Source organism: Lepidothrix coronata, unplaced genomic scaffold (genome assembly GCF_001604755.1).
Source record: "Lepidothrix coronata isolate B3197 unplaced genomic scaffold, Lepidothrix_coronata-1.0 Scaffold17, whole genome shotgun sequence".
Taxonomy (NCBI): Eukaryota; Metazoa; Chordata; class Aves; order Passeriformes; family Pipridae; genus Lepidothrix; species Lepidothrix coronata.
The window spans coordinates 7,053,969-7,073,453 of record NW_016690197.1 but is presented as its reverse complement, the minus strand read 5'-3'; the positions used below and the strand labels follow the sequence as shown (position 1 = coordinate 7,073,453).

The 19,485-nt window shown below is 43.4% G+C and overlaps 1 protein-coding gene across 1 annotated transcript in view; it reads right to left on the bottom strand.

The window, feature by feature from the left end:
• The window catches only part of LOC108493548 (dual specificity protein phosphatase 13-like), a 23,716-nt gene extending 5,707 nt beyond the window's left edge, over positions 1 to 18,009 (bottom strand). The window contains exons 1-3 of the mRNA XM_017807108.1: positions 17,810 to 18,009; positions 3,499 to 3,690; positions 2,570 to 2,790 (exon numbers count right to left, since the gene is read on the bottom strand). Of these exons, the coding sequence (XP_017662597.1) occupies positions 2,570 to 2,790; positions 3,499 to 3,689 (412 nt within the window). The 5' untranslated portion in view covers position 3,690; positions 17,810 to 18,009. The remainder of the gene's footprint in view (positions 1 to 2,569; positions 2,791 to 3,498; positions 3,691 to 17,809) is intronic.
• Between the last annotated feature and the right edge of the window lie 1,476 nt (positions 18,010 to 19,485).

Here is a 19,485-nt window from a genome sequence, read left to right as displayed (position 1 = left end):
TGCCTGTTTTACACATGTTCAGAGGTCAATAAAAGGTGAAACTCTCTACCTGGGAATCTTTCTCTGAGCACAGTGTTAATTTAATGATTTTTGTGACATGCTTTCATCAACTTTGCTTTCTGTCCCTCTTCTGCTAGACTTTACCAAACCCTGCTGATTTACTCTAGGTTTAGCTGCACTCCAGAAAAATGCAAGTTGTACAGGTGGCCATGCAAAGGGTCAATATTGATATTCAAGTTGTTGCCCTTTGAGCTTGAGCATGAGGAAGAAGGCCAATACTTTCTTGTCTCCATGTTTTTCCTTGTAGGGAAGGGGACAGATTATGCATCTGCTCACCCTTGTCTGAGCCTCCCCAAACAGCTCTGTTGCATGGGCAAAGAAACAGCCAGGCTGTGCTGAAGGAAAGGCAACCAAGGAAGCAAGGATCATAAAATAATGCTTATATGGCATGGCTGCAATAGTAGTGCATGTATTTCCTAATCTGTACAACAGAGATGATGAAGGAAGTTGGTCAGGGTGTGATGCAACCATTGACCACTGTGACAGGAATAGCTCCCAATTAGGAGCATGTGAGTGCACACTTCCATGCTTCCTTTTGTGCACCCTCTGGCATCAGGTTTTGAAGAAATTGCCTTAAAAATAAATTCCTTACATCATCAAAGACATGTTCTGTTCAGCTAAGGTAGAAATATGGAATAAATCTGTCCATGCTGTTTTTTGGACTTCTTATGTAAAGCATCGGAATTTTTTTCAAGCATGATGGGAGTAACAGTTCTTAATTCTAAGGAGTATTTGATTCATAGTTTTAACTATGTTTGTGCCTCATACAGTCTAAACTTTGACCTATCCTCCCAGGTAACAAAAGATAATATATTTTCATTAAAGAAAAAAGAAGTTGAGTTTGCTTGTCATAGTTAAGCAGCAGTCTTAAATGACTTCTCAGACAAGCAGTAGTACCTTGTTACATCCTGAATTTAATATGAACAGGCCTCTTGTCACCTGGTATATTTTTTTTTCAACATCAATGCTTATAATAAATGCTTCTTTTTTTTCTTCTTCTGAATGATGTGAGTAACAATCCCCTCCCTGTCTCATCCGTGAACGGGTCATGGGTATTTAGCTGCTAAATTTCTGTACCTTGGGAAATTATGCTTCCAGAACATCTTGTTTATATATTTTCTAAACTGTTGCACTTTCCTTAAAATGATGAATGTCAGGAACAGCTGGACAGTATATGATTAAATTTCACCTTGTCTCCATTCCCAGAACCCTGCTTCCATATGGAGTTCAGTAAAGCAATATTAAAAGCATGGGAGTAGGGATAAATATGCCTTGAGCCGTAACTTGTTCTGCATTCATAATTTTATTATTTGGGTATGCATTTTGCAAAGCACTAGTTTCGTTTGCTTTTTTGGCTACCACAACTCATCTGTTGTTTTCTGTCTTTTGTCAACTGATTTGCAAGTTTGCTCTTACACACAGATCAACAGATTTTGGATCTTACCTTTCTCTGGAGCATTGCCAATAATGGCTTCAATTGCAAATAGTGTATGCTGTAATAGAAATGGGTGCAGATCCAAGTTCCCCAAATATGTTTGTGGTTTTGAAATCCAAACACAGCCCTCAATTGCTCAAAGGCAAATATTTTTTTAATGGAGTAGATCAAGCCCTCCAAAGAAGAGTAACTGCAGAGGTATCCAGCATCGAGGTACCTTGTTTGCAGTCACTGTGTCTCCTCTTCCTAGCTTGTACGGAGTGGATTATATCTACTAGCTACATATGAGTAAGTTGGGTAGATAGTACTTTAGGACCCTGATTGATATTAAGGCTCGCCATGATGCAAGAAAAGTTGCCTGAGTGTATAACTGTCCTCTTAATCACTTATTTTTGAGTAGTATCTGTACAGTTTTGTGGCACAAAGGAGACTTTCTTTTGTGAAGGTTTGTCCTTAATAGTAGTGATCCCCCATTAGACTCAGGACTCTGGCATTATACCTGGTCTGTGTTTAGCAAATCCAGGGATTTTGGATTTTTTGTGTTATCTTCCTATTTCAAGGTTATATTTCTTCTAGCAACAGCATGACATTATACCTGGCTGGTGGTCTTGCTTAAGTTCTCTTGTACAGAATTGCTTTCTAGCAAGTACTTCCCTATTCTGTGTTTGTAGGATTTGCAGAGATCATAGCATTATAGTTGAATCTTCTTACTCAAATATGATATTTGCCCTCGTCTTTTATTTTAAACCCCACCACTAATTCTAAAAGATCAAATAATGTGCCTCCTCCCAGATCAGTGTGTCCCTATAGGTAATAAAGGATACTTGTTATTTTGTCTTTTGTTGATTAGTAACACTAGGCACAGGGAGAACCCCTTTGAAAGCCTGTTCAGTGCACCCTGAAACAGGGAAACTCCCACAGGGGAATTCAGGAGGCAGGTGGGATTCTACTGGGTTTGGGTATCTCTATTCTTACTCACATATGTAGGTGGTTGGTTTATGTCAAATATCTGATAACTTGTCCTGCTTGTCTGCCATGCAGAAGATATGCAACATGCGCAGATGGTCTAGTTACCTCTTGGGGAATTCAGTGCTTCTCTGATGTACTGAGCAACTGGGTAGAAGTGAATGCTGAGATCAAAGTTTGGGTTGTCCTCTGCTTCTACTCCATAGTAGTGCACAGGCAAGTCATTATAGAAGGTGGGTCCAGTGTTGATGCGGAATCGCCCGGCAGCGGCGTTCACCACGTGGGAGATGCCCATTCGGCTCAGCTGGGCTTTGTCACGAGCAACATACCTGGAAGAAAGATGGTGAGTTATATTTGATTGCTGCATTGCAATGTGGGGTAGAATATGCTGCTGATGCTGAGTTTGTTAAAACTGCACGAAGTTGCGGTGCCTATTTTCAGACAGATTAATCAGGTCCAAAGCGTCCATCAAAATGCTTTGAGACAGCAGTTAAGAAACTGACTTTTAGATTTTCCACATTTGTTTCCCAAACACCTGTTTAGGTGGTTCTTCTCAGCTGATGAAAGGTGGTGGTGGAGATATTTCTGCACAAGCCAAGATCTTTCTGGTTTGCTTTCTCACCAAGTCACCTCTGCTGAGCATCCATCAATTCAGGGGACTGATGCCATCTGGCAATGTGAGGAGAAAATGAGGTTGGTCCTGTTTTACCCAGCTCTGGCATGACTGCCTGAAGTACTGATGCCATGGCTCCAGCAAACTTTTGCAGTGTGGGACTCCTGTACTAAAGCAGGAGGAGAAACCAGGAGCGGGGTGTGTGTGTGTATTCTTTTCAGTTACTTACTTTAGTTAGGATGCCTTTTCTCTATGCTGCAGCATCCTATGCAAGTTCAACCTTGTTCAACACTTAGACTTGTTGTGAGGGGTCCCCAAATTAGTGCCTAGCTCTCTTTCTTTTAAATAAGGAGCAGAAGATGTGGGGGGAAATAGGGTAGGGGCTAAGAGCTGCATTAACACCTTCAACCCTTCCCTCTCTTACAGGTCTCCCACATAGAGGTTTGGCCAGACTTCATCCACGTGCCCTGTGGGGGATGAGCGTGTGCAGAGCAGGCGCCGCAGCTCCTCCAGGGACGGTGTCCCAGCACTGCTCTGACTGCCAGGCGTCCACCTTGAGGTGCTTCTTATCTTGGGGCGCCGTAAGTCCCCGCTGCACAAGGAGTCCCAGGCCATCCTGAAAGAGGGAGAGCAGACATTCACCAGCAGCCAGAGACATTTCTGAGGACTCCCTCTCTTTCTCTCGCCTTGTCAAACAGATGATTAAAACTTGATTATTATAATTTTTAAAGATTTTTCTTTTAATAGGAAGTGGGGAAGTTCCTACTACTCTCTGGAATTCTAGACACTACTGTTGACACAGTGAAAAAGCCCAGCCCTCGATGTGCCTGCACAAGAGTTCCCCTTTCAAATGGAAAGCGGTAATGCTATGGAATATGTATTGTGTAAAGGTGTCTACTAAATGGGTAGACAACAAGGTACTAATTTGTTATGCTGAGGTTTTCCTTTAATCAGATAACTAGGACTTCCTTATATATACTTAATCTGATTTGTCTTTTATAAGTTGCTCAGCAAACTGAGCTGAACTGAACAGAATCAGTCATGAAAAATCTTATTCACTGATTAGCTATTAATTGTCAGCTTCAATGGGAAAAACTCTGTAAGGAATATTTTGGTTCTTTCCACTGGTTGTTACCAGCCATACTTGTCCTTATGACAAATGTTTAGAAAAATCTGCATGAGTTAAAGTGATTCCAACTGTCATTCATATGAGCATTAACCTATTTTTTAAATAAGTTGTTTCATTTGCATTCCTCTCCTCTCTGCTCCCTCCAAGAGCTATCCCCTTTCTAATCTCGAAGTAAGTACTTCAGTTACAAGGAGAAACACTTTTTTAGGCATCCCTTTATCTCTGGAATTACTCTGTTCCCATGTGGTATGTTTCTTTGAAATAGTGGTTCCTAGTGCTAGCTATAGATTTGAACTGTTGGGAGGATTTTTAAAGAGGGGAATAGAAATTCTATTTTTCCCAGGATTCTGTTCTAAGAAAATTTTAGAAATATATTTTTTCTATGTTCTAAAAATTAGTCAAGTATCTGCATTACAGAGATACCACGAGGTCTGTCAATTCATGAGCTTTAAAACAGAAGCATCTATCTAGGACATGGGTGAAGTTGCAGTCAGTGGGTCAAAGTCTTGCTCTGGCACTGCCTGCTGCATGTCTTTTGCATAAATTGAGGGGTGGTTTGGGGTAGAACAGTCCAGGACAGCAAACCTGAAATATTGCATCTTTTTCTGAAAATCTCTATCATTAACAAGTATGGACATTGACAATTTCTTTCCAAACACTCTAGTGAAAAGATTTTCCTAGTTTCTCATCATCCTGTTTTCTCTAGCCCTAAGTTCAGATTTTGGTGTATATTTTTTTCTTAAATATTTATCTTTGCATGCACAAAGATGGAGCAAGAGGGTCTGAAGACTAGCATGCTTTGGGATCTCATTGCACCTTCATATTCATTCATTGCTTTGCTGAATGGAAAATGGGGTAACTAATTCCCGTATATATCCATAGGATATGGAGGAGGGAAGTGTCAGTGTGAGGCCACAGAAAGGACTCTAGAAGCCACTCTCCTGCCGTGCACGTGGGGTGATCTGCCTTGCCACTCAGTTGCCAAGAGGGGCCCTCTGTTATTTCAGTACACCACCTTCTGCCACCTTTGTGGCAGCTTTGGCCTCTTGAATACAGCAAGTTTTCACCAAGTGATATTCCCAGGATGATCTTGTATTGTTCCAAGAGCATTACAAAGAGCTTCACTGTGGAATGTGCTCCCCTCCCAAATGTGCATATCTCCTCCAGTGTCAGCTTTTACTGTGAAAACAAAAGCAGATGTTTTTGCCCATTTTGGATGGCTTTATGCAAGAGGAGGCATGGAAGAATTCCTGTACTGGAACAGGCATTTCCCACTGATTTTGATAGCTTCTTTGACACTGGTCACCCTAGTGCCCCCTGTGCCAAGTCTGCCTGGCTCCTGCTGGTGATCTTGGACACCAGTGTGACTTCTCTGATCCCACACAGGAGGTCTGCAGCAGAAATGGGACTTGCATTTCCTGTGCCCTAACCACAGGGCGATCTGCCAGTTCAATAAGTACTTTCAAGAATAACAGCCTCCTCCAATCCTTCCCACCTCATAATATCTGCAGCAAATGTTACCCTTTTTTGATGTACCTCATTCCTTGCAGTGTATCTAATGACCACTCTAGGGCACTACTTGCTCCCTGTGAAGTTACTTTAAACTGCCTTAAACTCTTTTGGGTGCTGCCTGTTATCCCTTCCCCTTGTCCTCTCCACTGTATAAATACTTTGATTTTCCTATTACCTAACCTTAGAGGACTGAAGGCTGCTGTCAGCCTTGCTTTCCTAAGCCTCATGGGAGTGGAGAATTGCAGGGCACTCCCCGGAAGTCCTGGTGATGTTGTGACATTCAGGTTGCTGCTAAGACAGGGAGGGACACCCAGCAACTCACTAGCACAGCCCTTCTGGGAGCTGGACTTTCTAGGTCCATAACTCCAGCTATTAAAAGGCTGGGTGGATAACTCTGATGTATAAGTGCGCCTTAGGAAAAGTGCTCCTTTTTTTTTTGTTTGGTTGGTTTTGGGTTTTTTGTGGGTTTTTTTTTGTTTGGTTGGTTGGTTTGTTGGTTTGGGGTTTTTGGTATGTGTGGGTTTTGTTGTTTGTTTTTTTTTGTTGTTGTTTGTTTGTTGTTTTTGTTGGTTTTGTTTTTGTTAAAGTTGTCTTTCTAGAAGGGAACAAAACTACATAGGCTAGGAAAGAGGGAGGTCCTGTGTGCTACATGGATATTGAAAGCTGTGGAATAATGTTCTTTATAAGATGGGTGTGCTTCTTCAGAAATCCTAAGATGACTTTCAGCTTGTGCTCATATGGATATTGTATTATAGCTAAGGAATCTACTCCTGTTGAATCACAGATGTGAAGTGCTGATGCTGTGTACAAAACTTATTTCATTTTCATTCTGGTCACATTTTTTCAACTGGAGAACAGCATCAGTTCATGTAAACTCCATGTCCAATAAAAAGGAAGAACTGGAGTTCAAATTTCAAATGTGAAATAACTGGAACTAACAGGCTGTGAATGATTCAAAAGCAGAGAATTCTCTGTAGGACTATTCAACTAATATATTGAATAATGAATACACTGAAAAAATAATAGCTTTCCATAGAAAATTCACAGACAGGAAAACAAGGCAATTTTTTTTTCTGAATAAATGACTGCTCAGTTCTAGCATCAGTCTAACATTTTAACTCACTAATTTTATACATGCAAGTGTCATTACTGAAATGCACATATTTAAAGAAAGCAATGCTGTGATTAAAATTTTGTGTAATGTTTTATAAGGAACATGAATAGATTAAAACAAATTAGTGTGAAAGGAAAATGATTATACGTAATAATGTGGTGGTTGTTCATTTTAAAAATATGTTTTTAATGATTCTCAGCTCAATTCCTCTATATGGATTTTCTGTAGTGGGTCTGTTTCTGTGATGTGTGTTGTATGAATGAGTAATACAGTTTTAAAATACTTGTTTCTGAATGATGATGATATGAAATATTCCTGATCTTTGCCCTACTGGAGTTGTATTACAGTAATTAGTCAATCACATAGAAGAAATCTGACCATTACATTTATATTAATTCTGAATTGGTTTGTACTGAGACTGTAATTGTATCTGAACTATGTAATAGAATTTCCTTAATTATGACTAGCAGGAGAATTGTAATGAAAGGGGCCTATTGCAGAGCAGAAGGTCATTCTGATGATCTAGAGTGACCTAGAGCATGACACAGGCTGTACGTGCCACCATCCATGCCTGCACCTGTAGCCACCTTCCTGGACTGGTGTGCACTGGTGGCTTTGCTGCAGTTGGGCTATGAGAGCAGCCAGGTCAATGGTTCCTTATATATCCCAGGAAGAAAGCAAAGTGCTCCTGTGAGAGGTCCCAGGTAATACCTCCTTCCTGACTGTTTAGGCTCTTCCCAGCAGTGAGTGCCCCTGTGGACTGTGCATGCTTTGGTTGGTTTTCAGTTAATTCAGTGACTACAGCTTTGTCTGTAACATAATTAGTGCTATCCAGTGCCATGCTGAGGAGAGGACCTTTAGAGTCAGGTATCCCACGGCAGATGTCTCAGTCCTTGCACACTTTTTATCCAATTTCTCCAGGTCCATAATATTTAATTAAATAAGAACAAAATCAAAAGTTAGTGTAATTTGACAATTTGACATTATGTTGGTACGAGAGCAAGCTGAGAGGATGGTATGAAGGCTGAGATGAAACAGGACAAAACCCTGTAGCATGATGATCTGGAAAGTCAGGAGAAAAAAACCAACTCTTGTGTCTAGGATATTTACTAGAAAGCCTTTACATCCTCTACTTTTCCTTGTGTTTTCCAATGCCAAGATAAAGGAGGGATCTGAGTATGAGAATATATAATATAGATGTCAATGCTCTCATTTCAATCATGTACCAAATATTTTAATGATCCCAGGGCCTGTGTTGGCTTTTCTGTATGGGTAGAACATAGTCATTTTCCTCTAACATTAGTAAAATTATTTCTGAATCTTTAAATCATGGGAACGAAGTACTCTACATCCTGTGTTTTCTCAAGCTGGTATGTACTGTAACCTCGTTATCCTAGTGAAGATATCAGGCTCACTACACTTCAAATAGACTGATTTATGGTGGCAAAAGACCAGGCTGAAGCCCAGGGCTTGGCCGAGTAGGTCATGTCAAGTTCATTCCTATTGTGTATTCAGAAGTCATAAACATTTCTCAGAAAGCCTGTCCCTTGGAAAGATTCCTCCAAGATAACATATGTTTGAGAGAGGTTTTTGTGTTGCTACACTGCCACACAAATGACAAGTATTACTGTCATCATTCTTTCTTCTTTAGTGTTTAACCCGATAGTCTCGCTGGAGTCACAATTTGTCAATTGCTGGGAGCACCAGGAGACATGGATGGTATGAATCAAACACAGCGAGGACTGAGGTAGGGCTGGCTGCACTTGAATGCTGAGAGAGAGGCAGCTTCTACAGAGGCACAAGGTATTTGAGTAGCCAACTGTTTGTAAGAAAATCTTTCCAGCAGCTGGAGGATGTAATCTGAACAGCACTTCCAAATTTAGTAGAGGCTTCCAGACCCTCAACTGTCACCCACATGGTGTGGCTTGGCAAAATCCATTAGGTGGACTTGCTCTCCACAGACCATGCAGAGCCTATGTTGAGGAGCAGACTAACTAAATCTCTGTACTGGACAGCTTTGAGCAGCACAAGGAAGGGGAAAACATCTGACTGGGGTTTTTTTCCCCCCTCAGTATTGTGTTGGTGCAAATTTTCTGTCCTGACTTTAGAGATTATAATGCCTCCCCTTTGTCGAGTTTTCCTCTGTGTGGCATCCAGGGAAAACAGCAGCTACATTTTTGATGCAAAGCACTATTCAAATGTAAGGAAGAAATTAATCAACCCATCCTGGTTCTCAAATATGCTGAGTTTACCACAGTTTCCACTGATGTTATGGGTTGCCAGGCCTCAGAAGCCTCAAAAATGTCTAATTTTTTCATAGCAAGTCTGTGGGCCAGGCAGCAGGGCTCAGACCTGATGGTCTTGACTGTTTCAGGATGTGCATTAGCATGCAGGCCCTGAGGCAGGGTGGCCTTAGAAGGTTTTGCTGTAGCTGTAGTATAAAATATTCTCTTGTCATCATCTGGTTAGTACATTTGTATTTAGAAACAATGTGTGCAGTTCCTGAGTGGCCAGACAGAGGCAGCCATCCTTTGATGTGCAGCAGTGTTGTACCAAGTGTGCAAAAGCTGATCACCTGCTGATTTTGCTAATTTTTCTGGGTCTTGAATGTGTATTTATTTTATTCTTTAGCCATGGGAAATCATCTCTGTAGAGTTATTGCCCACACTGCAACTTTGAGTGGATAAGAGAAGTGAACAATATGAGCAGCAAAATAAATTTTCCCTGACCCACCCCTTCCTCACAAAATGCAAAACCAAGGGTTTTTTGGACATAGTTCCATTTTTGTAATATAAGTGGGATCCCAACCATGTTTATGAGTCAGGCCAGAGGCTTGGACAGAGTCTATACAAGGTAGAGGCAGGCACCTGGAGTATGCTTTACAGAAACCATGGCTGATAGGTAGCACCACCAGAAGGATTGCAGAGGTTCATCCACCCCAAGCTTTTCTGTGCCTTCTTCACCACCGAAGCTTGGGTATATTTTGTTGCTGAATTGGATTTTTTATTTACTAGTTACAAATTTTACATGCCATTTTAATGGTGTGCATTGTAACTATTTAAAGCTGAGCATTAAACAGGCCCAGACGTTGTTAACAATCTGCATGTTACGATATATTTTTTTTTGGTAACCGCTTGTTATAGCATCAGCTATTAAGAATTTATTACTGGTGCATTTTAGGTGGTGCTTTACAGTCATTTAATTACAGCCATCTAACAATCATTACATAAATATGCATTGAGAGCAAGAACTCCAATGTAAGGTGACCAAAAAAGCTTTTACCTGCCAAGACTGGAGTTCGGGCCCTCAGGTGGCAATGATGTCACCAGCATATGCAGGGAAACACAAACGTTTAAGGCTGTACAGGGAGCCATGTTCCTCCCCACACTAGGTGTTCATGAAGTCATCAGCTGGAGCAAGAGCACTGTAGAGCTCCAAGGACCTGAACTTGGCTCTTGGCAAGCAAGCAAAGGAAAATTGGTTCCCCTCCAGCCCTAGTCCCAGCAAATGTGCAGGGCTTTTAGTTGTTAGCACAGAAGTTCAGCTGCAAAATTGGGCCCTCTGGAGCCCATTTGCTCTAGCTGCCAAGTGCATCCTTATACCCATTAACCCAACCTGATCTAGTAGACAATCAGACACACTTTGTATGACCCAAAGACAGTAGCTGGTCTGAAATGCATCTACCACACCTCCCTGCTATTTGTGACTGCAACAGTATGCCCGTGTTTTGCAGTCTCTCTAGCTCCCCATCAGGCTACCGCTCCTAGATCAAACTTTGTTGCTGTGTCTTCCACTGCAATGGACTTCAGCCACCAGACTTCACCAATTGTCAGTCTGACAGTCTTTAACTCCTTCCTCCATTCGGTACTGACATTTTTCACTCCTTCTTGAGAAAACAAAATTCATAATCTACAGCACTGTAGCACTAAACAGCTCTTAGACACGCTACATTCATGAAACACTGTTGCTATCCCTATGGTTGCCCTTGAAGACAAGCTTGCCTAAAATTTAGTTCTTCTGTGTTAACATTGGCTCTTCTCCTGGCCACAAGGATTGTTACATCACTGTATGTCTCTTGCCTCCAGCAATAACTTGTTAGAGGTGAAGGCCTGTATCCTCTGAATAGGCAAACTCTGTTTTTCATTTTAGAAAAACCCTCAGAAGCTTACTGAAAAAACTGAAGGATAAAACATTTCTAAAAGACAGGCTGGCAAGCTGATGCAGGTTGCTCTAAATCAGGAGCAACATGTGCCACTTTTATTTCCTCTTGGAGCTGCCAGTCAGAACCAGCTGGGTTGTCTGGCTGACACTGGTTTTTTGGTACAACCACTCCAAAGCCCTCACCCTCCCCAAACAACGTGAATCCTAGTTGCTTTTTCATTACTTGTAGCAATGCTTTACCTGTATTTGCAGCCTGTGGTTGCAGAGAGCGTGTGTTGCTCTCATTACTCAGTGATGTTAGTACAGCATGGCTCTGCGGAGAGGTACAACCTTGAATTTATTCACAGATGGCCTGAAATGTGCTGAGTCTGTTTCTCTGAAGCAGATCTGGTGACTGGAGGCTCACCTTTGTGGTGATGCATTTCAGCTTCAGCACTGTCGCCGTGTGAGAGACAGAGCCTGTACACTCCATGGCACATTCTTTGCTCCCTCTTCATGGCTGTTTGGGGTGAAACTATGACTGCCAAGCAGCCCTACTACTACACTCTTGTATATACAGTCTGCTTTATAAGGGGTGACATCTCACTTCTAACTGAATACAACATGAGAAAGCCAGTTACTGGGTATGCTGCATCAAGCTTAATGAAAGAAGGACAAAGTGTCACTTGGATGTTGCTTCCAGTCTCTCAGCCATAGTTTTACTCTTCAGGTTAACTCCATATTGCATACCCTTAATCTAGACTCATCTAATTTTCCCAAGTTGCTCCTAAATGTTTGTTTCTTGCTTTGGCAATGTTCAGAGGCCGAGGATTTCCTGTGCTGTGCCTTGCTCAGCCTCTCAGTTGGAATCCAGTCCCTTAGGTTGGTGTCCTGTGGCCCAACAGAGTTTAGCAGCCCACATCTGAAGGTGAATGAGGCTGCTAATAACTAATATAGCACTGTCCTCCAGCCCAGAACTGAAAACATCAGGCTTCAGAATTCAAAGAATCCCATTACAAATGAATGGTTTCTGCCCCAAGGATCTAACCAAAAGGATGGCACAATGCAAAGCACTTCTCCCCTGTGACTAGCCTGGTATGTTTTTCTATCTCAAAAACAATATATTGCCTTTTTTTTTTTATTCTGTTCTGTTTGGGGGCATTGAAAGTTTCACTGCTCTTTGTTCTTCTCCTGTGGTCTCTACCAGCACCACAGACATAGCTCTATGCTACCCAGCTTACAAGAGACTGCAGACACTTACCCCTACACTGGCATAGCAGGAGGGTTGAATAACATGCTAGGAAGGAAGATGGGAAACAGCAGGAGGTAGGTGGCCAAGGTTCCCTGGTGTTTCTTGAGCACTGGGATGCCTTTCATGGTTGTTATCACAGCGAGCTTGTGAGGAACAGTGCTGTTCCTACTGCACAGGTGGAGATGGTAAAGTTAAATGGGATGATTTTTCTATATCTCTCCACAAGTCTGAGCTGGGAGGCAGCCCAGGGACAGAGTGCTGCCAAACATTGGTAGTGATAGCTGAACTTGGGTAAGAAGTCACCCTCGGGCTTAATGTGGGTCAAAATCTTTCCCTTGCCTCTTATGAGCAAAAGGCAGCTTACAATATGAGGTGAGTCACAGTCAAGGTTGGACTTCCATGCTAGGGGACGAGGTTTTCTAGGAATGCTTTGGCAGATGTTGGCTTCAGTGCTCAGAAGAAAATTCAGAACACATAAAATCAAGCCAAGGATGCAGAAACCCTTTATCACTCTGCTGTGCTCCTGATACCTTTCTTTCCATGCCTGCAAAGTCCTTTTTTAGAGACATATAAAAAATATATATAGTATATATATATATATAGTATATATAGTATATATATAGTATATATATATATATATATATAGTATATATATGACATTATAGCTTAAAACCAACTTAAAACCCCAGCCTCTCTGATCTGATTCTTCCTAGCAATATGATAGCCATGGCAGCACTTGGAGAGGTCTGGAAGGCTAGTTCCAGTAGCCTGTATTTCGCACCAGTATCTTCTGGCAGAAAGATAAACCAAAGAGCTGATTGCAAGCTCCTGTGGCCCAGGTTTCTGGCTACAGAACTGGGAAGGATAAACACCTCCTTAAGCACTGCAAGACAGAAATAGAACAAGAGAAAGGAATGGCAATCCTCTCATAATGTGATGGCTAGAAGCAATCCAGCTGTTTTGTTTTATTCCCACCATGAGAACTACAGTCAGTCCCAGTGCAAGCTTGACCACCTGTCAGATCAGGTTTGTGAACTAAGTCTTATTGGAATTTGACATGCTTTTGTCTTGGAGCCTGCTGATATGATCAGGACAGATTCCTCCTATAGCAATGATACAATGTGTATGCTACCCATGCAGTCCCAGATGCCCCTCATAAATCATTAAAATACTGGCTAGTTCTAATCAGATCCTTTGAGTTATAACGTAATATACTATCTGAGAACTAAAAACAATAAATCAAGTTAGTACAGAGGTCAGACTGAGCCTGAACACAGCTGAGACTTGCTTGCTGATGTGTGTATAGTCTAAGGGATTCAACGGAAGGAGATGAAATCCCCAGTCAGCTAAGCAAATTGCTTTCTTCTCATTGTAAAATCTCACTACTAAGTTTGTGGAAGGGAAAAAAATAGGAACTCCTCATCTTCCGTAGCACAGCTGATTTGAGGTCTAGAATTTCCCAGCGGTTGTGTTAGCTCTTGGGATTACAGGTATTTCTGATCATTTGTCCTTCAGGTTAACTCTTACTATTTTTCTAAAACTAACTAGCAGTTGAAAATACATACCCACAAATGTCATAGATCACCTGGTGCAAAAACAGAACACATTTTCTTCTAGAACATAGGAACCAGTTAACCACAAACAGAAAAAAATTCAGATCCCATTAGAAAGCAGCTGCTATTGTTCCAATCTTCAGTCTTGCCTGGGACAAAACAGGCAGCTTTGTGAAGGGGAGGTTGCAGTGCCCAAGTGCTAGAAACCAGTAACAGTTTGTGTGCTGAGGTGCTCCTGCATAAACCAAAATAATCGATGCTTTCCTTTTTATCTAGAAAAGGTTGAGGGCCACCCAAATTTTTTAAGTGTTATCTTACTCTGAGGACAACGTGGTGTGGGGTATGGCCAATCTCCATGGCCAACAAGTACTTTGGTACCTGTCAAAGAATAACACTGGAGGCTAACTTCCCCATTCATGCTGTATCTGCATGTACTTTTTGTTCCTTACCTTATACTTAGAACAGAAATACCTAGTAATTGTTTCTTCCCTTCCAGCAAAGACAGCCTGTGGTAGAGGATCCTGCTCCGCATGTACCCTACAGATGCTAAAGGTATGTAATTCTCAGTACTGTGTTTAATTCCTCTTATTTTGCACTTTTTCCTTAAATCTCTCTGGCCTAAACCAGGCAGAGTGTTTTTAAGGCCCATACAGCAGAGTAGCTTGGCACCTGAGTTACATCTATGGAGCTGTATTTCTGTAGTGGTCTACAGGGAAGGCTCTCAGAGGCCCCAGTTGTGGTAGCCTCCCTTCAATCACAAACGTCATCAGAAAAGGACTTTGCTGTAATCCTGTGAAAGCTGATGTTATGCTGGGCACAGGCTTTGCTCTGGGGGGGTGTGAGTTCTATGAACTCTTGGGGTTCACGCTGGTGACTCTTGAGCTGAAACCTCTGGAGATGCAAACCAGTAACAGTAATGCAAACCAGTGATCCAGAAAATCACCATAAAACAGTGAACAAAGTCTCTGTGAGTCACTGGCAGTAAATAAAAGAGCTAGCAAAAACCAGGGCTGTAAATAACTGGTGGTGAACAGAGTGGAACTTGGTCTATTTGAAAGATACACCAACACCTCCAAACTGGGTGCATGTATGGGGCAAGATGGATTAATATTGTGTTTTATTTCTAATTAGACCTCAAGCAAGCTTGAATTTCTTTTAAACCTGGTGGAGAAATAGTTGAAACACAGAAGGAGAAACAGTGATCAGTTTCATCAGAGATGCAGCACAGCTTGGTGCAGGAATTTAATGAAGATTTGTTAGTCAACAACAATCTCCCAATCCACTTAACGTGCCCTCCATTTAATTTGCTCTGCTATTGTAGCAAATTTGAAGCCCCAAAGTCAGATTCAGCTTTCATGGTTCTTGTAGTCTCTGCAGTGTCAGCAGGAAGCACGAACTGAAGACTTAGAGCCTGGACTTGAGCAATATATATTTCTCTTAATGAAACCCAAAGCCAGGTGAAATTTTTTGGAGAGAGGAAACAGGATATGGAGTCCCTTTGGGGGATGGGGGATGTTCATAACACTCAGAAATTTGGCCTGCGTTTCTAGTCTCCTCCCTCTCTACTCCACAAAGGGCTTGTAGCGTTTTTAGACAAACTTGAATCCATCATATGTTGTGAGAGAACCTGCTGGGAAATTTGGTGACTCCTGCACTCCAGGGCAGAGGAAACGTGTGTTTGTGCTTTGTGTTTTTAAGAAAGTAGGAAGATGAAATTCAAAATAAACCCCAACAGATGGGAATCTCACAGAGACAGACACTGGGAAATGTTTAGACAAGCTTTGTTCCTGGTCCTTGAGCTCAGAATTAAGCCACTAAACCATAGAGAGACTTCAGAAAGATGATGAAATGCATTTTGGCTTCAAATACAGTTCCTCCAGAATCCAGTGAGAGTTGTGCACATGAATCTGAAGGCAGAGTATAGCCAGCAGTATGGGGAATAGATGTAATGTGAGAAACTCTCATGCTATATTATTATAGTCTGAATTGTTTCCATCATTTTGGGTTAAGTAATTCCTCACTATCCATCTCTAAAGTGCAAACAGTACAGGCTTGATGTGCCCCAGGGAAAGGAAGCAAACCAGCCTTTGAATCTTTACCCAACCTTACTGCTCATATTTTGCTTTCAGTGAGTAAGTGTTCAAATCCTTTAATACTTCATTCCCATAAAAATATATTTACCAGGGGTTTTTGTGGCAGCAGTGAGGCTGTGTTTATTATTTTAGGAACACCACATGACTGGCTTTAGAGAAAAGACAAGGCAGGAGCATGGGGTGCTGCAAATCTATCAGAGAACAGCATGTTTTCCACCTGTTGAGGCAGCAACCACAATAACAGATGCACATAATAATTACCCGTACCTCAAAGGCAGCACCAAGTCCTGCACCTTCTGCTCCCCACCTAGCAGACAGCTTGGTAACAGAATTACAAAAGAGGAACACTGAGAGAGTAGGTAGTGCTTTGTGCAGAATGAAAAAGCAGCTCTTATTAAAGAGAAACCGGAAGGTGGAAGATGAGAAGGAAAGATCTGAGGCACCATGATGCTGAAAGAAGAGTGGCGCTAAGGAACTCCAGGAGCCTGCCTTATTTTTAGAGTGGCAGTCAGGATTTTGCTAATACCTTTTCCAAAGCTGCTCTCATTTCTACTCTCAACACCAGAGATAATTTCTACTGATAAATAGGTGTCCCACATGACTACTGGAGCCCATTCCTTTCCAGAGATGGATGGTCCTGCAGTGGCATGAGGGGCACACAGGGTAATATCAGCCTCAAGTGACACCATGAATGACCATGACCATGTGCCCTGTTCCTATTCCCACCACTGCTGCCTGGCACTGGAATTGTGCTGGAGCTATGCTACCCTTTTGTTTGCAAGTGCCCTGGAGCATCTTGTGTGAGAAGACCAGGGGACAGTACAGGGAGCAGGGATGCACGGCAGGTGAAACATCTTTGGTTTTTCCTGCTTAAGTGCTGAGGCTTGTAAGGCTCTCTTTCTCCCCTTCCTTTAACTACAAAAAGGAAAGTGGTGACATTTGGCTGGGTGAAGACTTGACCTCTGGAGTGATTTGTACCATGGTAGTTCCTTGTTGCACGAAGGAACAGATACTTCCTGGCAGGGATTTATTGGGGAAATGATCTCAGGCCCCATTTAATCTTGACAGAAGAAGATGATGAGAAGACTATGTGCTGAGTTGGAGTTTTCCTTTGAATTCCTATGGTGTTGAAGGCAGCACTATAAATAGACACAGTATCCTTTTTACCCTGGTACAATTTTGTCTCCAGCTCCCCATACAGACAGCAAGTCTGCGGGTAGGTATTTAGAAGGAATTAATTTAACCCAGTCTTCTCTTTCTGTGCTCTTTTACTCCAAGCATCACAATGGCTTCCATAGCCATACAAACACATTTCCTCAATAAAAATATTCTGAGGAAGACTGCTGATATTAAAAATCCCATTTCTGTCTGAAAATTCTATTTTAGTTATAAATAATCCATAAATGCCCCAAACTATAAATAGTTGGTATTAAAAAAAATCTCACTCCCCTCTCAAACTTCTTACTCTTTCATTTTGTTTCTCCCAGGTTTTGTTTTTGAACTGCACAGCATTTTATTCATAGTCTGTTTCACATTTTCTCCAGTGTCTGGAGACAATGTGGACAGTCTCCCCCCTCCCAGGATCAACTTGTGAACATCAGCTGAGAAGAAGGAAACCCAGATACAGTGTTTCATGGCTATTATCTTAAAGATAGATCTGTAAGCAATTTGAATACAAGCTAGATTGGTATTTTAAAAAACAACCCATTGAATTTAAGCATCGTTTTTAGCGAGAGATCCTCAGCCTGTGATCCTGCTGGAAAGCAAACTAAAAATTTCACAAATATTAGAGTTCCTGAGTACAAGGGCAGAGACGCTGATCTGGCCTGGCTTTGCCGTGGTCTCGCTGCTGGTGGAGCTGGCGGTGGTTGTGTTCACGCTGCTCGGTGCAGGTACTGAGTTCACTGGGGGTTGGTTTGTAAACAAGCGTAAAGGTACTTGCCTGGTAGCCGAAGCTCCCGCGCTGCGGTGTCTTGGATTACCTTTGTTTGAGTAATACTAGTCCACTTTCCTTCTAACGTGCCACTTGCACAACAAATTTCTAGCCTCTCCGGGTGTTCAGTTTATTGAAGGCCTATTTTTAATTCTGTTAATTATAACCCGTACTCACCTACCCTCTTTGGACCTGCAGGCACCAGCCGGAGCGCGGCAGCTGGCAGGCGGGGGCAGAGTTTTGGAGGGGGCCGGTGGCCGGGCGGTGCCGGGACCGGGGGCTGCGCTCTGCCCCGACACAGGGCTTTGCCACGGGCGCTCCTTGCGGGGCAGCTGCGGTTCAGCCCCGCTGTGAGCAATGGGGGTGTCTGGGCTTGGCCCCGGTCCGTGGTGGGGCAGCTGTGTCCGTCCCCGCGGGCGGGCTGTGCCCCAGCCCGCCGGGCCGCGCGGGGCGAGACGGGGCGGGTGCGCTCCGAGCGCAGCCCCCGCACCGGCTGCCCCGCGTCCCTCGGGGCTTGACCCGAATTCGGAACAGGACGGCCGGCGCGGGGCTGAGGCCCAGGGCCGGGTGGGCAGCGCCCGCCGCTCGGCACGACCCCGCCGGGACCCTCCTGAGCCGGTGTGGGTGCGGGTCCGGGAGTGGATCCCGGGTGTGGATCCCGGTGCGGGTCCGGGAGTGGATCCCGGGTGTGGATCCCGGTGCGGGTCCGACGGAGGGCGCCGCCCGCGCCGGGCCGACGGCGCCACCTGGCGGCGCCGCGCGGTGCTGCGGGCGGAGGGCCCGGGATGGGATGCGGGATATGCGCCTTTGGGAGAAAACCCGCGCGCGCGACATCGCGGCCTGAGAAGTTACATTCTCTGTGTTTATCATCCGAGTAAGCTGCGGGTTTCCAGTTTACCCACTGGTATTTTAAAAGCGAGGTATCCTGTGAAATCTGTTTATTGTGCCGGTGCTCTCGTACCCCCAGTGAGAGCATCCTCAGCTCTGCCCTGTGCTCTACAGCCGAAAATGGCTGGCTGGCCTCGTTCCTGCTGTCTATACAGGGAAGCGTAAGACAATGTGGTTCTTGTGCTTGAGGCTAGGGGCATCTCTACAGCCACTTGTTTTGTAAGTTTAAATCACTTCGTTAGATTTAATTGGTAATGGAAACATGCCTGTTTTGATTTGGGTCTGAAACATACTTTTAATTTGGCTCTTCCTGCTTGCTGTGGTTTTGTTGACTTTGCAGAGCAGCCCCAGAGCTCATGAGCAGGTTTCCTCACACAGGGAACTAAAGCAAAGAGGTGCTCCAGCACTGCTCTGCTGCTGCTCAGGGATGTCCAGCCCACAGGGTTAGTCCAAAGCAAAACCCTCTGAGATGCCCTTGCTGTGAGGGTCAGGTCCTCAGTGCCAAATGTTCTGCTTTGTGCTCTGACTCATATAGTCTGTCCCACAGAGTAGATGTAGATATTGCCGAAGAGTGTTATAAAAGGTGCTGACTTGTCTCTTCTGAAGGCAGAAATCAACCTTGCAGACAACACTGGAAATGTCAAGGAATGTTTTCCCTTGTTGCTGTGCTAGTTTTGAGTAGCCAGCTCATATGGTGTGGAGTATTCATGCCTCTGCATTCTGAGGTTTGGTACTAGGAATACAAACTGCCATCCCCGAGCTGGCTTTGTGCTGCAAATGCTTGTCCTCTGGGAACC